Source organism: Carya illinoinensis, chromosome 10, assembly GCF_018687715.1.
Source record: "Carya illinoinensis cultivar Pawnee chromosome 10, C.illinoinensisPawnee_v1, whole genome shotgun sequence".
NCBI classification, from domain to species: Eukaryota; Viridiplantae; Streptophyta; class Magnoliopsida; order Fagales; family Juglandaceae; genus Carya; species Carya illinoinensis.
The window spans coordinates 16,464,374-16,485,983 of NC_056761.1; the positions used below are offsets into that span (position 1 = coordinate 16,464,374).

The following is a 21,610-nucleotide window of genomic DNA, read 5'->3' on the forward strand; positions in this document are numbered from 1 at the left end:
AAAAATTTAAAAAATATATAATTTTACTAATAATTACTTCATTAATCATTAAATAAAATTAAAAATTAAAAAAATAAAATACAAAATAAGTAATAAAATAATAATAATCCTATCATTTCCCTTATCCATGTAGAGATACTGTTTGCAGAAGCAAATATCTTTCGGTCACTTTTTCTTTTCTCGATTTATTTGGTTAGACTTTCCCACAATCTCATGCTTTTTAAGTTGAGAAACGTAATACACAATTTTTTTTATTTTTATTTTTTATTTTTTACGTTATTCTTTCAGTCTTAGAGTACTAAAATCGGTGTATGCAAATATAAATACAAATCCAAATTTAGCTAATAATTCTACTAAATTGTCTATAATAGAAGCTACAGTAAATCTACATATTTGGAGCATTACTATTTCCCGTCAATTATATATTTTATAAATTATTTCTCTCTCTTCCAAAATATTATTAGGTTGGCAAAATAAGTAATTAATATATGGTAAGTATAATTGCAAAATTTGAAAAAAAATTATTATAAAATTAATAATATTTTATTATTATTATTTTGATTAACAGATAGATAATCCAATGTTTGAATTTCTCTTAAATGAAATAGGTAAAAAGTAAACATATGATTTTAGCCAAATTTTGCTTTATCTTTACCTACACTAATATATACTAATGCACTAATACAACATTAAATGATTGTGAAACTATTTAGCATTTATTATTTAATATCTAATTATTGAATTTCAAATAAGAAGATGGTGAGAAAATGATATTAAGATCAGGATAATTGATAGAATTTTTCATTTTAGTTTATATAAAATATGATATAAATCTTGCATTTGTTATCAAAGTCATAAATGTTTTTTAACAAATACAAAATCTGTTAATTTTATAATACAAAAAGAGTAGTAATTAGGTAATAATAAGATAGTAATCTTATCATTATCCTAATTATATATATATACACGTAGTTAGCCCAACCAATTTAGATGATTGAGTCTCAACATAATTAACTTATTAATCATTAATACAAATTTATAAGATTGTATGACTATAATAATAGAACTTATAATAGAATTTGTAAAACAATAAACAAGCCAAGCAGTACTTCATAAATGAGTTCAAAGTTTGTATAGAAAATAAATCAATCATAAATAAAAAAACACACGAAGTCAATGATAAGTATTAATTTCAAATGAATATAAAAATTAAATAAATATATATATGAGTTATTCTATTATTAAATCGGTGTCTAAAACATATTATTCATATCACTTAAATGGTAAAATTAGATTTATAATATTCAAATTTTAAATTTTTTCTTTCAAATCAAGTTATGTCATATAAACACTTTTGTTAATGCCTAAAATTGCATAACTGGCCGAAATGAGAGAAACAGTCATTCCTAACTTGCTAAGACGATTTAGGCCTTGATGGGTGTAATGTGGAGCCACTGATAGTGGTTCGGTGTGGCTCTACGGTATCGGTATGTACATTCATAGCAATGAATGAAAAATATATGAAGGAAAAATAAAAAAGAGGGAGACACTCAAATTTATATGGTTCGGCATAATACCTACATCTACAGGGTATTTGGGGAAAGGAAATTCACTATAATATACCTGTTTTATAGTCTCTCATCCTCACTGTATAATAAAAATCAAAGATCTATCTTCTAGGGGAGATTCTGTCGCTGGAGAAGCTGAAGTCATGGCCTCTCCCAAAAAGTCCTCTCGAATAATCCCTCTAAAAGTCCCCTTCAAATCGTTTGATTTAGCCTATTTGTTTCCAGTCATTCCTTCCTTTATGTCATATCTCTTTTCTTTTATATCACTTTCCTCATTTTCTTCCTAATACCTTCTCATTCCTCAGCCTTTGTCTCCTCCTTGTCTCTTCATCCTGTCTTCTTCTGTTGTCTTCTAGTTAAGGCTCTTCATCTTGGGCTGGACTTAGAAACCCATTGCCGGCCTAGGATATTTTATCATGTCCAGTTGCAAGCAATTCTTAAGGTCAACTCGCTTTGAAAGATGGCCTTAAGAGTCTTTAAGATAAAATATGTGATTAAGATAGTCCATAGAAATTTGTAGAAAAATAAATTTCATGAGTGGGTCCTTGCAGGAGATAAGCTCGACCACGTAAGGTATGAGTGCGAAACTCAGCTTTGGAGGAAGATGTACTCGATCGCGTAAAGTGCAAGCACAAAGTTCGGCTTTTATGGCGCGAGGGAGGTCGAGCAATCAAGTGACTTGCTCGCCTACTAGGGCTCTTGGGAGGCATAGCGGTCCCTAACATTTCCTACTTGTTGACTCATTAGAAAATGGTGATAAGCAGAGCAGCCAAAAAACTAAACTTGCCTCTTTGGAGTGATAGAGATCGAGCAATTCGTAAAACTGGATTCACTTCTTTGACCCTCATAGACGTGAGGGAGGCTGAGCAGTTCTTAAGACTGGATTCACCTTATTGTCACGATGGAGGTTGAGCAATTTATAAGATAAAACTCACCTCGTTGCTGTGAGAGTGGGTAAGTAGTCGGTTAGTTCGTCTGTATGAATGACTGTCGTTGTCAAAAGGGTATATTCATCCGATGTTTTTGTTTTCGATGGTGTTGGTGAATTTTTCTCTTATGATGTGAATGTCTATTAACATTTCGTATTGCCTTCAATGTTACCATTTGTTTGCAGTAACTCATGCAAAGTGTTTAGGGAACCCATCGACCCCCCTAGGTCCACCTTAGGTAGTTGTCGAGCTTGTTGACTCGTTCCCAAAAGTAACCTGCATAAGGCAGTTGTGGAGCTTAGAGGCACGTTAAACTCTTAAGGCTCATTCCCAAAGTAACCTATTGGCAACAGTTATGGCACGAGTGCAAACATCCAACATTTGTTGGTGAAGATGCCATCTTGGGAGTAACGTCGAGCACTGTGTAAGACTGAACCTGCTATGTTGATATGGTGGAGGCAGAGTAGTTTGTAAGACTGGACTCACCTCATTGACCCTCATAGAAGTGTGGAAAGGTTAAGGAGGTCAAGCAATTCGTAAGCCTGGATTCGCCTCGTTGACCCTTGTAGATGTGAGGGAACTCAGGCAGAGGTCAAGCAACTCGTCTCATTGAAACTCGTAGATGTGAGAGAACTGGGGCAAAAGTCGAGCAATTCGTAAGATTGGACTCACATCATTGACCCTTATAGATGTGAGGGAAGGTAAGTAGTTGGGGCGCTTGGCCGTGCTACAGAAGCCAAATCGGTTAGTGTAAATAATACCTAATCACAATAGTGAAATTTGCAAATCTGAGTCATCTCATTGGAGTGTGACAAAGGTTTGAGGCGTGTTTCCAAGGCTTGTGAGCAGCCATGCTTCGGTGATGACAAAGGTTGGGGGTGCCCACATGCAAGTTAATATCAAGAAATTGACTCCGATAGAAACACATTGAGACGTTCGAGCGATGCCCGATTAGGACTGTGTAGTCGGTGTTTCGCGCTACAGGAACCAATTACGTTAGTAAAAATAAAATCCATATAAGTCTTAAGAGGGACAAACCGCAGTGTTCCAACTATTGTAGCCAATTTTTCTTGGACTGAAATTACCCGTTATTGGTTGTTGTTTCTTCTCTTCTTCACTCTTCTTTTCTCTTTAACCTTTTTTTTTTCACTTGGAGCATTGTGGCTGAAAAGGTGGCAGGTGGGCTCGTCATGGGTGGCTGTGAAACACCTCTGGCCGAGGAAAGGAGTCCGCTAATGAGTGGCCAAGTAGTTGAGGCCGTGTCACTCGCCCCATGGGCAAGATGGCATGACTAGTGGGAAACCTCCCCATCGATGTTTTCTATGGCCAAGGAGTATCCCGCCGGCAACAGAGATCGCCGATAGTCTTGGTGGTGGTGACTCACGCTGCACGCCATCCCATGGTGGTCGTCGGAAGGGGGACTCCCTTTAGGTGCCCGGGGCAATATGTGTCTATTGCCCATTGTGCATGGTCTTCTTTGTAGGGGCCCACCATAGCCGAATAGCGGGCGAGAGGTATTCTCAGTGCACGATAACATGCACCCGCTGGCCGACATGTCCCCGAACAACGAACTTCATGGTCGAAGTCCTGGATGGTAGGGACAAAAGGTTCCGACAGTTTTAGTGGTGGCCTCCAACACCATAGTGGGGCTCACGATCGAGAAGTACCCTGCAGTGCCCACTCCCTCTCTTACCATGCACAGTCGTGCTCCCTTAGTGCACTGTAACACGTAACACGTAAGTGCATAGTGCACGGTGCACACTTGGTCTATGCCCATGTGCATACCCTGAGTGTACTGCACCCTTGCTCTAAGTGCACAGTGTATTCAAAGTATATTTAAGTGTATAGTGTTCACCCATGTACTCCCCTTCTTTTTGCACAATGCAGATAAAGTGCACTGAACATTTGTAGTTCAAGTGGTGAGTAACTTGGGTTTCCGCTTAGGTGAGAAAATGTTCACTCGCCCATTTTTTCACTTTAGTGTTTTTCATAAAAAGAAAAGTTAAAAGGTCGAGAATACTTATCTAGGAGAATTTCATCTGCTCATTCAGTGATTATTTACTGGGTCGGTAAATCATCCTTCCCTCACTTCCGGCGTAGAAAGTAAATTAGATCACACAAACGGCACCAATTGTTAATGCATATAATTCCACAACAAATTGGAGTGGGAGAAAGAGTCATTCTCGGCCTGCTGAGACAATTTAGGCCTCAATCGGTGTGACGTGGAGGACTCAGGGGTAGTCCAATGCAGATCTACGGTATCGGTGCATACATCTATGACAATGAATGTTAAATATATGCAGGAAAAATAAAAGAGATCTAAGTGGTTCAGCATAATGCATACGTTCACGAAGCATTTGGAGAGGGAAGATTCATTATAATATGCTTGTTTTATAATTTCTTATCCTCACTATGTAATAAAGATCAAAGATTTATCTCCTGGGAAGATTCTATCGCTAGAGAAGCTGAAGCCATAGTCTCGCGCAAAAAGTCCTCCTGAATAAGACCTCCTAAAGTCCCCGTCAAATCATCTAGTTTCCCCCCTTTATTTTCAGTCCTTCATCCTTTTATATCACACCCCATCTTTTTTACGTTACTTCTCTCATTTTCCTCTTGACACACTATCCTTCATAAGCTTGCAACCCGCTTCATCCGAGACAATTTTTGGGCCGATCCAACCCGGCCCGTCAATGGGCCATGATGAAAATGATTTGATCCGACCCGCACCATTTGGGTTGAGTAAAAATTGGGCGGTTATTATTATTATTATTATTTTTTAATGTGTCTATCTACTTTCTAGGAGGCTCCAGACGAATTGAGGAAATTGAAGAACAATTGAGTCATTGACACTCTAATTACGACTTTACGCGATGTCTTTAAATTAAAAACTACAAAACTGCAGTTTTGTCACATATTAAAGTCTTTAAACCGAGTGGAAAAGATATTTTCTTTTACTAAAATAATAAAAAGAACAAAAACTCCATTAGTTGTTTAATAGGAAGCGAAGGGGTATGGTCAACAAGGTCAACAAATGCTTTTAGATAAGAGAAATGATATTTACAGTCGTGGTTGTGCAAGCGGCGTGCAGTCGCTTTGAAAAAAATGAATTAATATGGGATTCACATAAAAAAAAAAACTAACTTTTTAATCGTGTACTCCACTCTTTTTCAAAGTAATTGCGCGGCGTTTACAATTCCACGACTGTATGTAGTATTGCTCTTTAGATAAATGGGGAATGACAGAGGCTATGTTTCGCGTAGAAGTGAGAAATTAAATAGACGGGTTACAAATGATGGCCGACATTCATTGGGTTCGACAATATCGAAACCGACTCTTGATTTCACCCGATTTTATCAGGTCGGGTTCAATATTTAAGCAATCGGCCCATCGGCCATTTTGCACAGGCCTCTTCATCAGCCTTTGTTCTCTCATTTTTTCTTCTTCTTTTCCCTTCTGTGCTTTCTAGTGGGGGCCTTTCATCTTGGGCTGGGCTTAAAAATCTATTGTGAGGCCTAGGATCTTTTATCCATTCCAACTGTATGATGTATTATTAGTGTCGGCTTATGCATAGAATCTTTCACAAGAGATATACATTCAGAGTGGGTAACACCCAGGAGTTCTCCTTTCAGCATCACGATTTGATCAATTCCTAACCATGTGTTAAGCTTCTTTCACCACAAGTTAAGGCTAAGTTTAGATATTAAAATGAGTTTGAATTAAATTATAAATAATAGTATTTTATAGGTATTATTAAGATGAATTTAATTTTTTTAAGTTGAGTTGAGTTTAATTTTTTAGATGGAAATATATTAAATAGATTGAGATGAGTTTAACTATTTTATAAAAAAAATTTTAAAAAAATAAATCTTATTAATAATTAATTTAATATGAATTAAGATTATTTGAATTTAGCTCAATAATCGAACACAACCGAATAACTCAACATACATTCGTTCATACGATGAATGCAGCATGTTCGTCAAAGTTGAGCTTGAGTGTCTCCTCACGCGCCTGGCCAACGTGCCAATATTCTTTAATTTCAAGCTTTGATATTTGATCGTTCAATTTTTTTTCACTTGATAATTACCCTTTTTTGTGGGGAATTAAAATTAGAATGATAAAAAATAATAGAGCAGATATACTGTAGATCGCTCGCTGAGAGATCACGTTATTCCTGTTTTGGCGGTATATAAAATGACTTTTGCTTCGTCCTTTGTAGGCATGGGGCCGGTGACATGAATAATGACTAATGAGAACATAAAGTACATACATACATATATATATATATTATACTATTCAATTTAATAATGAGCACACATTTTTTTCCGAATAAGCCAAAACAATGAACAACGATACGTCCATTGAACCCACTCCCAATACCGGTAAATTGGAGGTGGTCCAAAAAGTTATATAGGTCGGTGAAACTTGGAAGGTAGGTTTTCTTAATCGAGTAATTTTATTTATTTTAAAGTCTTATTTTTTAATTTTTTAATTTTTTCAGTTGAATGAGTTTTATTCTTTCATTATCTCTACGTATCATATATCATATTTTTTTTTTAAATTTTTAGATAGGATAATGATATACCAACCGAATCTGTAGCATGAGAATGTCATTTAGTTTTTTTTTTTTTTTCTTTTTCATCTATTTTCTAAATCTCCTTAAAACATTTTAAAAAATGTTTACAATATCATTAAAAAGTACTTATTTAATTATTAAATAAAATTAAAAAAAAAAAATCATCGTCGGGACATCAAACATTTTCCTTTTAATGTCATTTCTCTTGTGATATGCCACGTGGTAACGTCTGAAGGCAGATGTAGCGACGCCGTAGCATCGGTCCAAAATAAAAGGTTGTATTGATTTGGACCTAAATTAAACGATAAGGACCCTAAAGCCTAAAGGTTTAAAATGGCATTCGGTTAAGCTGCACTAATATTTTATTTAGAATGAATAATATTTCATTCAGCCTTTTGTTCTCTGTCACTTTGGCTGACACAATGGATCCCACCGCAAGACGTAAATTTTCAAACAAAACAAGAGGACAAAAATGTAAATTTTTGAATTAAACAAAACAAATGATAAGGATAAAATGGAAAAAGTCGAAATGAAGAAGGATCAAATTGGAAAATGAAATTCGGAAGGACTAGGGACAAAATAGAAAAATAAAATTTGAAGAAAAGTTACTGTAGAATGCTGATAGCCTTATTTATTTTTGAAAAATTTTATATACTGGATTATCATTTTATTTGTATTTTATTAATTAAAATAATATATATTTATTACTATTAAATAATTATTTATTTATAATTAAAAAATAATAAATGAACCTTATGATATATAATGGTAGGCAAGTGATACATTGGTCATTACTCCTTTTTCCCATAATAGAAATGGATTTTCAATGAATATAAGTCGCTTCTCATCTTTGACAATCAAAGTGCACGTGTCCTTACTGACAATCAAGGGGCACATTCTTGGTAATATATAATGACAAAAACTGGCCAAAATGCACATTAAATTTGCAGAAAAGTGTAGTAAACCCCATGGCCACCGGAAAGTTGGAGTTGGTGTTCATTTCCACACCTGGGATCGGAAACCTCGTCCCTGTCTTTGAGTTCGCGCGCCTTCTCGTCGATCATGACCCTCGATTTTCTGCCACCATACTCATCGTCACCATGCCTCAAAGACCCCTCGTCAACACCTACGTACAATCACGAGCCGCCGCCCCCGCCAGTAATATCCGGTTAATCGACCTCCCTGCTGTGGAACCTCCTTCACCCGATCAGTTCCAAACTTCCATAGCCTACATATCCTTGCTCATCGAGAAACACAGGCCCCACGTAAAGCATGCGATCACCGACCTCATGGCGGCTGCAACCGAGTCAGCCTCCAACCACTCACCGTCCAGGGTCGCAGGGTTATTCATCGACATGTTTACGACTTCCATGATCGACGTGGCGAACGAGCTCGGCATCCCTTGCTACCTCTACTTCTCGTCTCCGGCGACGTTTCTCGGCTTCATGCTTCATCTTCCGATTCTAGATTCCAAACTCAACCCCACCGATTTGTCCGGCTTGGACTCCGAGTTGGTCCTCCCGGAATTCGTGAACCCGGTTCCTCTAAGCGTGTTGCCTCCATCGGTGTTGAAGAAAGAAGGGTACGCCTGGTTTTTGCATCATGCACGCAGGTACGTGGAAACAAAGGGTATTATCGTAAATACGTTTGTGGAGCTGGAGCCTTATTCGGTCAACGGAGTCTGTAGCCGTCAAGTGCCACCGGTTTATCCAATAGGGCCCGTTCTCGACCTTGCAGGACCGGCCCAATGGCATCCAGACCAGGTCCATCACCGAAAGGTCATGACGTGGCTTGACGATCAACCTCCTTCGTCAGTGGTGTTTCTGTGCTTTGGTAGCATGGGAAGTCTTAGTGGGGCTCAAGTGAAAGAGATAGCGATTGGGCTTGAACGAACTGGGCTACATTTTTTGTGGGCACTACGTGGGCCGCCGAAGACCCTATTACACCTCCCGACTGACTACGAAAATCCTAAGGAGGTCTTACCGAATGGGTTCTTGGAACGGACGGCTGGGGTTGGCCTTGTGTGCGGATGGGTCTCACAAGTGTCGATCCTGGCCCACAAGGCAATCGGAGGGTTCGTGTCGCACTGTGGCTGGAACTCCATCTTGGAGAGTTTATGGCATGGCGTGCCAATTGCCACGTGGCCTGTTTATGCAGAGCAACAGATGAACGCCTTTCAGATGGTGAGGGAACTGGGATTAGCGGTGGAAATCACGTTGGATTACAAGGGTGGTAGTGATCTGGTGGTGGCGGAGGAGGTAGAAAGAGGGATAAAACGTCTGATGGACGGTGATGATGAGGTTAGGAGAAAAGTGAAGGAAATGGGGACCAAGAGTAGAATGGCTATGAAGGAAAATGGCTCATCACATTCGTCACTCGGAGCATTGATTGGGGAGTTAGTACGTAATTAATCAGGAGTCAATGTATTTGAAAAATCTAAAGATTCTACAGACCACTTTATTATGTCTTTATTAAATAATTGCAATTTGCAATTTATATTTATAATGTTTAAGAGAATAATGTTGAACGTTTATTGTGTTAAAATAATAATAAGAGTAGAGTTTCATTTAGATTGAGAAAGACATACCACCCATCTTATCTTATTAAAAGAATATTTATTCATGATTGTACCTACCATTATTCTATTTTTAATTAATTTCTCAAAATATCACTTAATTTTACAAGAGAATTTTATAGAAAGAATAATACAACTTTTAGGTTTCTTTTATCTCTTTAATTGATTTTTAATTTTTAACCTCTTAAATATTTTTTATAAAAAAATTTATAATATTATTAAAAAATACTTACTTAATTATTAAATAAAAAAAATATAGAGACCTATTGTCGGATGCTTCATCGGGACACAAAACATTTTCTGATAAGAGAACTCCTCATATTAGCATATCCATATAGAGACTTGAAGGCCCTCAAAAGTTCTTCGACACCCTTCCCATCAGGAAAGATCCACGCTTCCTTCTTCGTGTGATTATAGGAAAAATAATACGAATTAAGTGTTTTGAAGTTTTAAAATTTTAAATTAAATTATTAATTTTTAACATCAATTATGATTTTTTAAAATGTGGCATTACTCAATCACTAATTGTAATAAATAAGGGATATAGAAAGAAGACAAACATCATAGAGAAAACAAAACAGAGTTTTCTCAACTTTTTAAATTCTAAGTTATTTAAGCATGCTTGGATAATAAAATGAAATTAGAATTAAGCGAACGGTAGTAAACTTGATTGAGTTAAAATGTTTTATTGAACTCTGAAAAATGAGAGAAAAAAATATTATAAAGAATATAATTTTTTAATATTATTTTTATTTTAAAAATTGAAAAAAGTTGTATTATTTTTTATATTTTATTTTTGAAAGATTTGTAATAATTAGGTAATGAGAAAGAGCTTTTTTTTTTCTTTTATTTTTATTATAACAGTAGGTAATGAAAAAGTTGAATATTTAAAATTAAAAAATTTAATAATGAGTTAAGATCGTCTCATCTCATCTAGGTGTCTAAACAATGACATGTTTGTGTAATGAAATAAAATAAGAATTCTGTAAATAGTAATAAAATGATTTATGTTAACATGTTTTATTAAGTTTAAAAAATGATAGGGGGACCGAAACTGGTACCCCCGATTTGATTGATCCTGTATTTTTTTCTTAATGGTAAATAAAGTGACTCTTAGTGAACGAGTATATTTGTTTAAAATGCTTAGAAAATGGTTGAGAGAAAAAAAGTGCAATTGCATTAATCGGTACAATGGCGGCACCATTTTTAGTCCTCCTAGCATTGTCTTATTGGGTTTTAGAAAATGAAAAAAAAAAAAAATTGAATAAAAATATGAGTGGTGCTATGGATAGAGAGACTTCTACACTTTTTTTCTACCAAATGGTGTAATCCTTTTTTTTTTTTAATTTTTGTTTCTATTTATTTCAAAATGTTTTTAAATCCATTTAAACTTTTTTTAAAAAATAAAAAATTCACAAACTCATTAAAAGACACTTTCTTAATAAAAAAGTAAAAATAAAAAAATAAAAAATATTTCGGTATAAAATATTGGTAGAAATCCTAAGTGGATCTATCATTTCTCTAAAAATATTATAAATTAAAAAAAATTAAATATAAATTTTTAATATTATTTATGTTTTAAAATTTGAAAAAATTATATTATTTTTTATATTTTATTTGAAAGTTTGAAAAATTTGTAATGATTAGAATAAAACGTTAAAAATTTAAAATTAAAAAATATTTTTATTTAAGTAATATTTAAGAATAAAATTATAAAAAATTTTAAAATAAGATAAAATGTTCTCAACTCATCTTAATTCTCAAACATGACTTAAGTTTTGTGGGATACAGTTTAAAGTTTAAATATCTAGATATTCAAATGAGTTTAAAGGTTTGGAGTAGACTATTAGAAGAAACGCGCAACCAACACATTTGGTATACTTTAGATAAGTAGCCTTTATCTATGCTAAATTACGCCCAATCCCCTTGCCATTTCTCACAGGGTGTTCTGGGTCGAGAATTTGGAGGGAAAAAGAAAAGATAGGAGAAAATAATGTAGAAAAAGAAATGCCAGTGGCCAAACCGGAATCATCCGACGCCAGAATCATCGCTCACGTCGACATGGACTGCTTCTATGTTCAGGGTTTATGACTCTCTCTCTCTCTCTCTCTCTCTTTCTCTCTCTCTCGTATAAATATGTATGTTTATGTGTATGATTTGGGGGTAATACTGGAGTTTGAAAATGAAATGTGATGGTCAAGGTATATTGATACCCATTTGAGGTTTTACGTTGTATTTCAATGTTAGGTGGTCGACATCGAATTTCTGACCAGTTCCAGGTGTAATTTTTTTAAGATATATATATATATATAGCAGGAATTAGTTAAGAAAAACTTATTGATCTTGTACGATTTTCCCTAAAAAATGAACCTAAATATTTATACACATGTTTGATGTGTTTGATGAGTGCCAAAGACTGTTTGGGTTTTTCTTTTGCGTTTGAAAGAAGTATATGAAAGTGGGGAATTCATACTTGAATACACAGGAGAAGGCTGGTTTTAAGTTTTGAACTTGGGTAGATATGAAATTGTGATTTGAGTGTTGTTTTAAGATGCTTTGGAGGTTGAAAAGAGATGATAAGATGTGGTGAAGGTAACAGACAAGAGAAGTATATGAAAACCTATGAAAAGTCTTGGCCTAAAATTCTATATGGGTTGTGCTCATGTGGTATTGTTACATACTCTTCTGCACCATAAGAAGGTGTGCAAGTTCTATTTCATCGGAATGGCTTGGTGTTTGAAGACTATGGGACCTACCTTGCTGCCATTTGTGCATATACAGATGGAAGGCATTAAGGGTCTATTTGGTGATGCTTGCTGTTGATTTCTGAAACTTTGACTTGTAAATTTTGAGATAAGCAATGCTAATTCCATACTTTTGAACCTTAGATTTTCCTTGTTAGGTTGAGTGACACACTAGATAGAAAACATTTACCAAGTCAAAGATGTTCGATGATTTCATTTAAATGATCTGGGCATTAATTTCTCTTTATTATTCCACTTATACTTCTTTCATGTTATGCTGGGAGGCCTGTTGGTATGATATCCTGTCATCAGTGCTTTGAGTATCCTCTTTCCTGTGTACAAAATTGAACATGGATGTCCTCTGCTGGTTATCTCCTGTTATAATGGCAGGGACCATAATTTTACCCAATCCGACTGTTTTATTTTAATATTTGTAGTCGAGCAGCGGAAACAGCCAGACTTAAGGGGTTTACCTACTGCTGTTGTACAGTACAACTCTTGGAAAGGTGGGGCCTTGATTGCAGTTAGCTACGAGGCCCGTAAATATGGTGTGAAACGGTAAGAATAATATTTTTGGATATTTTCTAAAAATATTTTCTTTAGGAGCCAATAGACTCTAAAAATGTACTGCATGATTATCAGTTCAATGCGCGGCGATGAGGCAAAGAAAGTCTGTCCACCAATTCAGCTGGTCCAAGTCCCTGTTGCACGGGATAAAGCTGATCTTAACACTTACCGCAATGCAGGTTCAGAGGTCTGTATATTCAAAAGGCATTACCAATAACTTTTTTCTTTGTTAATTTATACTCATTGACAATTGAAAATTTGAACTTGTGGCGTCTTTAAATCAAAATTTCAGGTGGTTTCTGTTCTTGCAAGGAAGGGTCGATGTGAGAGGGCTTCTATCGATGAAGTGTATCTTGACCTTACTGAGGCGGCAGAAACAATGTTAGCAGAAACTCCTCCGGAGAGCTTGGAAGTAATTGACGAAGAAGCTGTTAAATCACACATTTTGGGGCTTAATACTGAGGTCAGAGACAGTGCATTGAGATCTACTGATCCTGATCGCCTTATACTCATTATTTCAATGATCATGAGAATTCATTCTGAGTATTGGTCAACATTGATGATCTGAGGATGTCAATTCGGATCTCAGTTAAATATAATTTTCTGGAAGCTTTTATCCAGCATGTCCCTCCTTATCTTCTATTCAATATCTTTTGTCTATATTGAAGAGAGTGTCGAGAATTAACCTCTACTTGACATTTTAGAAATTTCAAAGTAAATTTGATCATGATGTGGTCTAGATTACTATTCCTAGACATTTGCATTTGGGAGACGGGGAGAGAAAGGTGGAGGGGGTGGAGGTTGTGTTTAACTATTTGCAGAATCTGGATTTCTTTCATAGGGTGATACTTGATTATAAATGTATTTATCAAGTTCAAAGGGATATGAGACATGGGCAATGGGTTAAAGGTATTACTGTGGGTTCATCAGGTTATTTTTCCTCCATAAGAAATATATTCAAATTTCCTCTAAATCATAGGGTGGGTCAGTTAGTTCTGAACTTGCTGCATTTGTATCAGCTTCAGTCATTAGTCTGAAATGGATTTTAAAACTCAGGAAGGAAGTGATGCCAAGGAATTTGTGAGGGAGTGGCTTCGTAGGAGTGATGGTGATCACCGCGATAAACTATTAGCTTGTGGCGCCATTATTGTTGCAGAACTTAGGATGCAGGTGTTGAGGGAGACTGAATTTACTTGTTCTGCTGGGATTGCTCATAATAAGGTAGGTAGCAGTCAATTTTTAAAATCTTCCTTAACTGAACAGATGAATTTTTTTGTCATTAGTTTAGCTATGACTTTGTTAGCAGATGTTGGCCAAACTTGCAAGTGCTATAAATAAACCTGCACAACAAACTGTTGTGCCCCTATCATCTGTCAAAGGATTACTCGAATCCTTGCCAATTAAAAAAATGTGAGTTTTTGTTTCAATTTTATACTTCTATATTGAATTAGAGATGCGAATCATATTGCTGTATACATTAGCTGACTGTCATTTTGCTACTTAGCTGCAAAAAGGAAAAATAAATGGAAATATATTATTTATATTTTTTTGTATTCTTCTCTGTGTTCAAAATTGTGCTGCTGGTAAGTTCTTGTTAACTGCAGTGCTTAACACCAAAGAAAACATGGTTTTCAGGAAACAGCTTGGAGGAAAGCTTGGGAGTTCTTTACAAAGTGATTTGGGTGTGAACACTGTTGGAGAGCTGTTGCAGTTTTCAGAGGAGAAGCTACAAGAGTGTTATGGCATCAATACTGGGTCATTGCCTATTCTTGAAAAATAGCTCTTAATATTTTGAACCTTGCGATTATAGTTGGCTTTTCTATTAAATGTTTTTTTTATTTTTTATTTATTTAAATTTTGGTTTTTACAGCAGAAATAACTACTGTCTTAAAAGTTTCTTTAAATATGAAGGAAATATTGTGATTTCCCAGGCAATAATGATTATTTTTTAAATTATCTCAGACTATTCTAAATTATCTTTCTAAATACCGTAGAAAGGTCCATTCTCTTTGTTAGTTGCTGTTGGTTATCTATTGGCTTATTTATCTAACAATTTCCCAAATGTACTCCTCGATATTCTACTTTATTCATGCATTCCAGTACTTGGTTATGGAATATTGCAAGAGGAGTCAGTGGGGAAGAAGTTCAGGGGCGAATTCTTCCCAAGAGCCATGGTTCTGGAAAGACATTTCCTGGTCCTCGGGCCCTGAAGACGATTGCAGCTGTAAGAATTGTTTTTTTGACCAGATCAACTCATTCTGTTCCTTATGCTATATGATCTTGTCATCCCATGGTCCAGTCATTAAATGTTATTGATTAGAGCATTCGTCTTACTCAAATAACCACCAAATCCCTACATGTAGGTCCCCCAAATTCTGACTTTGGAAAATTAAACCTGTAAGCTACCAAATCAATTATTATATAATTGCACTGTCAAATTTTGCCAAATTGTGTTATCCTTAAATTTGGAGTTCGCCACATTATCAAATGATCATATGCTTAAGTTAGCAGAAATTAAGGTTCATATATAAAATAAAACAATGGTATCAAATGCTTTGCATTCAAAATTTAGTGGGAATATCGAAATTGATCTTATACTTTGGAATTGGCAGTTGCCCTTAAAATTGATCAAAAGTTGCAAATGCTCACTTTTTAATTTCAATTCTGCAATTTACTTACTCTTCATACTAATCTGCTCACTGTTTTGCATACTAGAAAGAATCATTGCTATTTTGGGCTATTAGAAAGGACCATCAGTTGAGAGAGAGATCGATCTTTAATGCAGAAGTTCAACTTATCAAATGTTTCTCTTACAGTCCTGTCGCTTATCCTCTAGGTTCAACACTGGCTCAACAAACTTTGTGAAGAACTGAGTGAACGTCTTTGCTTGGACTTGGACCAAAATAAGCGGATTGCTCACACTCTGACTCTTCATGCTAGAGCATACAAAGTAATTATTTTCCTCTAATCAATCTGGATGGTAGATTTGATATATACTCACTCTTCTCTTTTCTGATTATGAGTTATCCTTCAGTCTGGTGACTCTGATTCATGTACGAAGTTTCCTTCCAAGTCTTGTCCCCTACGGTATGGGACTGTCAAAATTCAAGAAGATGCATGGAACTTATTTCAAGCTGGATTACGTGAATATGTGGGTTCATACAAATCTAAGACTCAGGGAAGTCAATACAATGGTTGGGGTATAACGTCACTTTCTGTTTCAGCGAGTAAAATTGTTGCAATACCTTCTGTAAGTTTTACTTGGATTTTATTTTTCAAAACTAACTTCTCCTTGGATTTTAGCTTTCAAAGCCCTTGTATACCTTCTCTGAACTTGTACTATAATTTCTGGGTCTTTCTTGTCTAATTTTGTCCCTTGGGAGGTTAGCTCTAACACTTTGAGAGCGGTGTTATCCTCAGTTTGCTTGGTGATCAGACCTTCCTAGGATTTGTCAGATACGGATCATATGATGCTATTCTTTTTCTCTCAATATGCCTAACTAACATATGTTTAGCATGTCGTGAATTAGTTGTCTCAATGGTACATGCTTCTTAAGATTGAACCATTGAGAAGTATTTGAAATAAAGCAGTTTCAAACTAAATTAATCAATCGCTGATGAAATAAATGTTATGCCCATCTGATTCGTATGTATTTTCTGGTCCTGAACTATGTATCATTTTGATGGAAATATATTTTTGCTAGGGGACAAGTTCGATCACAAAATACTTTCCAGGCCAAAACCTTTACTGCTCTCCATCAAAGCAGTCACAGGATAACTTCATCCAAGATGCTGCACTATCTTCACCCTCAGGTATATGGTTTCAAATGTGCTTCCTGAATATTCTTATTTTCCTTATATTCTCATCCATCTAACAAAGCTATTATTTCTCAGGAAGTGAAAGCTATTCGGGCTTGAATTTAACTGAGCCACAGATTGAGTTCCCTGAGTTTTCTGGAGAAAAAAACAAGTTCAATTATGCTGGTACTAGCCAGGGTCAACAGCGAGACAAAGAGAATACATGGAAAGATCAGGTTTTACAATAGGCCAAATAATTCTCTGTTGAACTGATTCCGTGATTATTAATATGTTATATGAGAATCTTGGAACCTGAGATATTTATACACCAGCTCTTGCATATTTAGCTTGGGCGCTCAGATTTTAATAGGCTTTAACAGCTAATGGAGTTTGGGCAGAAATTTATTTAGCCTCCTTTTTAAATCATGCTTTGTGATATTAATGAAGCTTGATGTGAGTCTTGATTCTTGGAATGACAATTTTGGCAATTGATATTTTTTCATGGGCAGGATCCATCCTGTTTGTCACCACAACATACACAAAATGGTGTTGCCCATGAAATTTCACCATTGCTGCCTTCAGGTAGATTTCCTCATTTACCTCTTTAATTTTCCTTATCCCATCCATGATAAAGGCAGATATTTGTCCAGGAGGTGAAAGCTATCTGGAGATGAATGGAAATGAGCAACAAAGAGAATTCTCTGGGGAAGAATCTCGGATTAAATATTCCACAATTAGTTTGGATCGAACTGTGCAGAAAAGAAAAACATCAAAAGATAAGGTCCGTAGGCAAACTTCCATTTTCTCTTTTGCACTGCTAACTGTACATCTTTCTCGGAATCCTCTCACGAGGATGCTAGTTATTCATGTTGTTGCACCTTGAGAAAAGAACACTTCGGTGTGAAAAATTTAACAAAAGGTATTTAATAACCAGGACTAAAACCATGTCGTGTCCTTGGTTGGCTAGTAATTTGTTGGACCAAACTACTTATCAAAAAAAAATTTGTTTTACCAAACTATTGGCCCAGACTTTCTGTGGAAGCTGCCCTTTCACGTTCACTGGGGAGCGCAAAGCTGCTGAAGTTCTTTTGTATTTGAATCTTCTTCTTTTTTTGTTTTTTCGAATTGATGCAATTTCTTTCTTATTGTTACTTGTCTCTCTTCTTCTCTCTTTAATCCTAGTTTATAAGGTTCATTCTGTTATGTTCCGGCAATTTTTTGATCCTATATGAGACTTTTTTGTAATGTAACGATTCTGTTGGAATGCACATGTTTGAGTATGTAAGAATTATAGACGTTACTTTCTCAATCATTGTGCTTCTGAGGCCTTTTCTTTTCTGTTTAATTCTATTTAATACAATCATGGCTTGCCAAAAAAACTTCACTTGTAACTGGAAAATTCTTTTAACAAAAGGAAGTTGTGGGAACCCAAATAAATGTTTTCTTTTTGTGTTTAATTTAACCAAAGGAAGTTGCGGGAACCCAAATAAATGTTTTCTTTTTGTGTTTAATTTAATTTTGATAAAAAATTTAGACTAGGATGAGAATTTTGACGATAATTTGTACATGGGACTGATATTTAACGAAACTTGAATTAAAGCATGGCTGTTTAGATCAGGAAAATAATTAATTTGGCACGTCCAAGTTACTACCACTTTTCATTTGGGACAAAGATTCCTTATTAATCACCAATTATTATATTCTTTCAGACAAGTAATATAAACGGATGTTGTTAGCAGGAAAATAAAAGAAGCACACCTTTCAAGTATTCAGGGATTATTGAAAAGAGGCCACTTGTGGACTTGCTAGCTACAACCTGAAATTTAAAGTCCAAAAAAGACAGAAAAATATAAGCTTCCAACTTTTTTGTCTAATCATAAGTTGATCCCAGAGCCATAACTGCAGTTGTGTTTTTATTCTATTCAATCCACCCATGCTGATTAACGTTTGGCTTTTAGAAAATGGGTGTTGACTTGTTTCTTAAATATTTTGTGACAGGGAACAGTTTCAATCTTGAAGTTCTTTAAGAATTGTGACCCCTCTTGGCCTTCAAAGAAACAGGAGCATATTGAAGCCATCCGAGATGTTAAAGCAGCATCATCTGATGGTAATTTTCTTATCCCTCTTTTCCTTACGTTAAAAAAAAAAATAATTCTAAACCCTCATTTAGATGTATTTCTTTCTGCATTCCGCCTCTCTCTCTCTCTCTCTCTCTCTCTCTCTCTCTCTCTCATTTGAGGAATACTTCAGGCTTTCAGTCTACTGGTAGTGTCTGTTTGGAACCAAATCAAGATGAACTGCCAAAAGAAAGACTTCTTGAAGAGACCGGGACTAACACTGGTAGGTCTAGTTTGGCTCGTATTGAACAAGAAAGGGAAGCATGGGGCTACAAAACTGATGAGATTGATCCCTCCGTGGTTGATGAGTTACCACCAGAAATCCAGGAAGAAGTCCGGGCCTGGCTCAGGCCTCATAAGCGACCTAATGTAGTTAAAAGGGGTTCTAGTATTGCTCATTATTTTTTTCCAGCCAAAAATAGATGAAGTACCAATGATGTAGATGGGTGTGTTATCTATTTCAAGCTCAAAGAAAGATGGCGATGCTGGAATTTGTTGATACAGCATGGTTGGAATTTCCAATGGTTAAGGCTTAGGAAACCTATTGAAAGCTAGTCCTGGAAGTGCTTTGTGTGTACATATGCAGTTTTATTATTCTTCCTATGGCTTTTATGGAAAGAGGCTAATTCGAGTTAAGTTTGGACAGTATCCAGTCTGGAAAGTGATTGTGGGAAAGTGAGAGCTGAAGGTTTATGTAAATTTCTTCTAGTTAAGTTATTAATGTGACAATCAATTCTTATGTTTAAGGACTAATTGCCATTGAACCTGTTCTTGGGCCATAGCCTGTTTATTCAATTAGATTCTAAATTCTTAGAGAATTGAAAATTTGACTCCATTGATTTATTCTTTAGAATGGTCTGGGACATGTTCTGGTGATGCTTTAACCTAGTATAGGCTCCTATTCTCATGTTAACAAGGATGAAAAATGGTATTTACAGTCATAGAATACGCAAACGTCATGCATTTATTTTGAAAAAATGAATAAATATAAGACTTATATAATAAAAATTAATTGTTTTAATAGTAGATTCCACTCTTTATTGAAAGAAGTGCATCATACTTGTATAACTCATAACTGTATCTAGAATTATCCAACGGAGATACATATTCTTATTCTGCAGATGCACGAGAACTACTAAACTGTTCCCCATTTGGTGCATCTCCAACCCAAATTTTTCTACCATTAAAAACAACTCTAATTAGAAAAAGGAATGATACTTGCATTTGTGAATTCACAAGCGCCGCACAATCACTTTGAAAAAAATAAATAAATACGTGACTCATGAAAAAGAATAAATTTTTAAAAGTGAATTTTACTCTTTTTCAAAACGACTGTACGACCTTTATACATTTCATAATTGTATGTAGTATTACTCTTCAGGGAAGTGGGTCTTCTTTTTTACTCTTTTTCAAAACGACTGTACGACCCTTATACATTTCATAATTGTATGTAGTATTACTCTTCAGGGAAGTGGGTCTTCTTCTTCTTCTTCTTCTTCTTCTTCTTCTTCGTGTTTGTGTTCAATCGTTTAGACCTTGCGTGTGTGTTAGTTCTTCGTCTTCGTCTTCGTCTGATTTGGTTCGTCGTGCTGGGACCGTGGGTCATCATTTTCGTGTGGGTCTTCTCCGTTGGCAGCTTCATCAAGCATTGGTAAGATCTATTTATTTTTCCATGGTATAGATAACAATAGTTTACATTCAGAAGAAATATAAATTACCTGAAACATGCTACAAACGCTCCTCCATGTTGGTCGATCATATATTCTTGAGTTGTCTCTTACCTAGAGAAAGCAAGAAAGCTTATTTCAGTTTTTCTATCAAAAGAACTTCTCTCTGTATTGCGCCATTTGTTCTTCCATTGTCACTTTGAAACCTACTAGCAATCTCAAAGGGTTGATTTTTGAATAAGAAAAAAAGTGAATCTAAGAGTGCATATTCAACCTAGTTTAGCCATCAGTGCTATTAGACGTGTGATAAAAAGTGCTATTCTAGGATGGAGGAAGCTTGTGGGGATTATTTCCCCCTTCTGGACTTTTAGGTAAAATACAATTTGTTGAGATGAAAGCCGAAGTCCTCAAATGCTTCCTTGTTGGTTATGCTGAGGTTACATTTAATGGATTCTAAATGTTGTCTCAAAATTACTTTTTTTAGTGTTCCTATTTGGATAAGGCAATCAATTTGCTGAAGGCTTGGAAATTTGTCTAGCAGTTGGGCATAATGCTCTCATTTCATCCTTAGCAGAACTACCACAGCAGCTAGGCATAATGCTCTCTTTTCATCCTTAGCACGAGAACTGTCAATTGCATACATGACACTTTAATCAGGGTGTTAAACCCAAGGTTTCAAGTTTTGTATAATTACATATTTACACATAGATTTTGATGATAACAAATGAATTCAAAGAATAAAGAAGTCTCAAGCTCAAGTTGTCTACAAAATGGAGTCAAGCACATCAAGGAAACAAGTATGAGCAAAAAGGGAACAAGTTCACATTAAAGTGATAGAGTAATGTTGTAAATCTCTTAAAAATTTGAAATTAGGATTAAGGCTCAAAATTAATATTTTATCATAAAGCATTAAAATATATTTTCCACATGTGCATAATATTTTTGAAATTAAAATTGAAAATTTTGAAAGATGATTGATTGTCATCTTTCACATGTGCATACCTTGATTAAAGGGTTGAACTTTGAAAATATTAAAGATGATTGATTGTCATATTTCACATGTGCATGT

General features: G+C 35.4%; 2 protein-coding genes and 1 long non-coding RNA gene across 3 annotated transcripts; 2 read left to right on the forward strand and 1 right to left on the reverse strand.

The window, feature by feature from the left end:
- The first annotated feature begins 7,991 nt into the window (after positions 1-7,991).
- LOC122280079 (UDP-glycosyltransferase 43-like) lies at positions 7,992-9,643 on the forward strand. The gene has a single exon (XM_043091032.1). The coding sequence runs from the start codon at positions 8,042-8,044 to the stop codon at positions 9,482-9,484; it is 1,443 nt and encodes a 480-aa protein (XP_042946966.1). The 5' UTR covers positions 7,992-8,041; the 3' UTR covers positions 9,485-9,643.
- A 1,856-nt stretch (positions 9,644-11,499) lies between these two features.
- LOC122279301 (DNA polymerase eta) lies at positions 11,500-19,620 on the forward strand. The gene is made up of 16 exons (XM_043089847.1): positions 11,500-11,731; positions 12,830-12,950; positions 13,035-13,146; positions 13,252-13,422; positions 14,016-14,180; positions 14,266-14,369; positions 14,595-14,714; positions 15,060-15,183; positions 15,796-15,909; positions 15,994-16,209; positions 16,664-16,772; positions 16,854-16,993; positions 17,267-17,339; positions 17,396-17,538; positions 18,756-18,864; positions 19,008-19,620. Exons 1-16 carry the CDS (start codon positions 11,656-11,658, stop codon positions 19,298-19,300), a joined length of 2,190 nt encoding a protein of 729 aa, XP_042945781.1. The 5' UTR covers positions 11,500-11,655; the 3' UTR covers positions 19,301-19,620.
- A 266-nt stretch (positions 19,621-19,886) lies between these two features.
- On the reverse strand, positions 19,887-20,661 carry LOC122279302. Its single transcript, XR_006229555.1, has 2 exons — positions 20,593-20,661; positions 19,887-20,510 (listed from the first exon to the last, which is right to left on the reverse strand). It is a non-coding gene; the product is annotated as an uncharacterized LOC122279302 (long non-coding RNA).
- Positions 20,662-21,610: the final 949 nt, after the last annotated feature.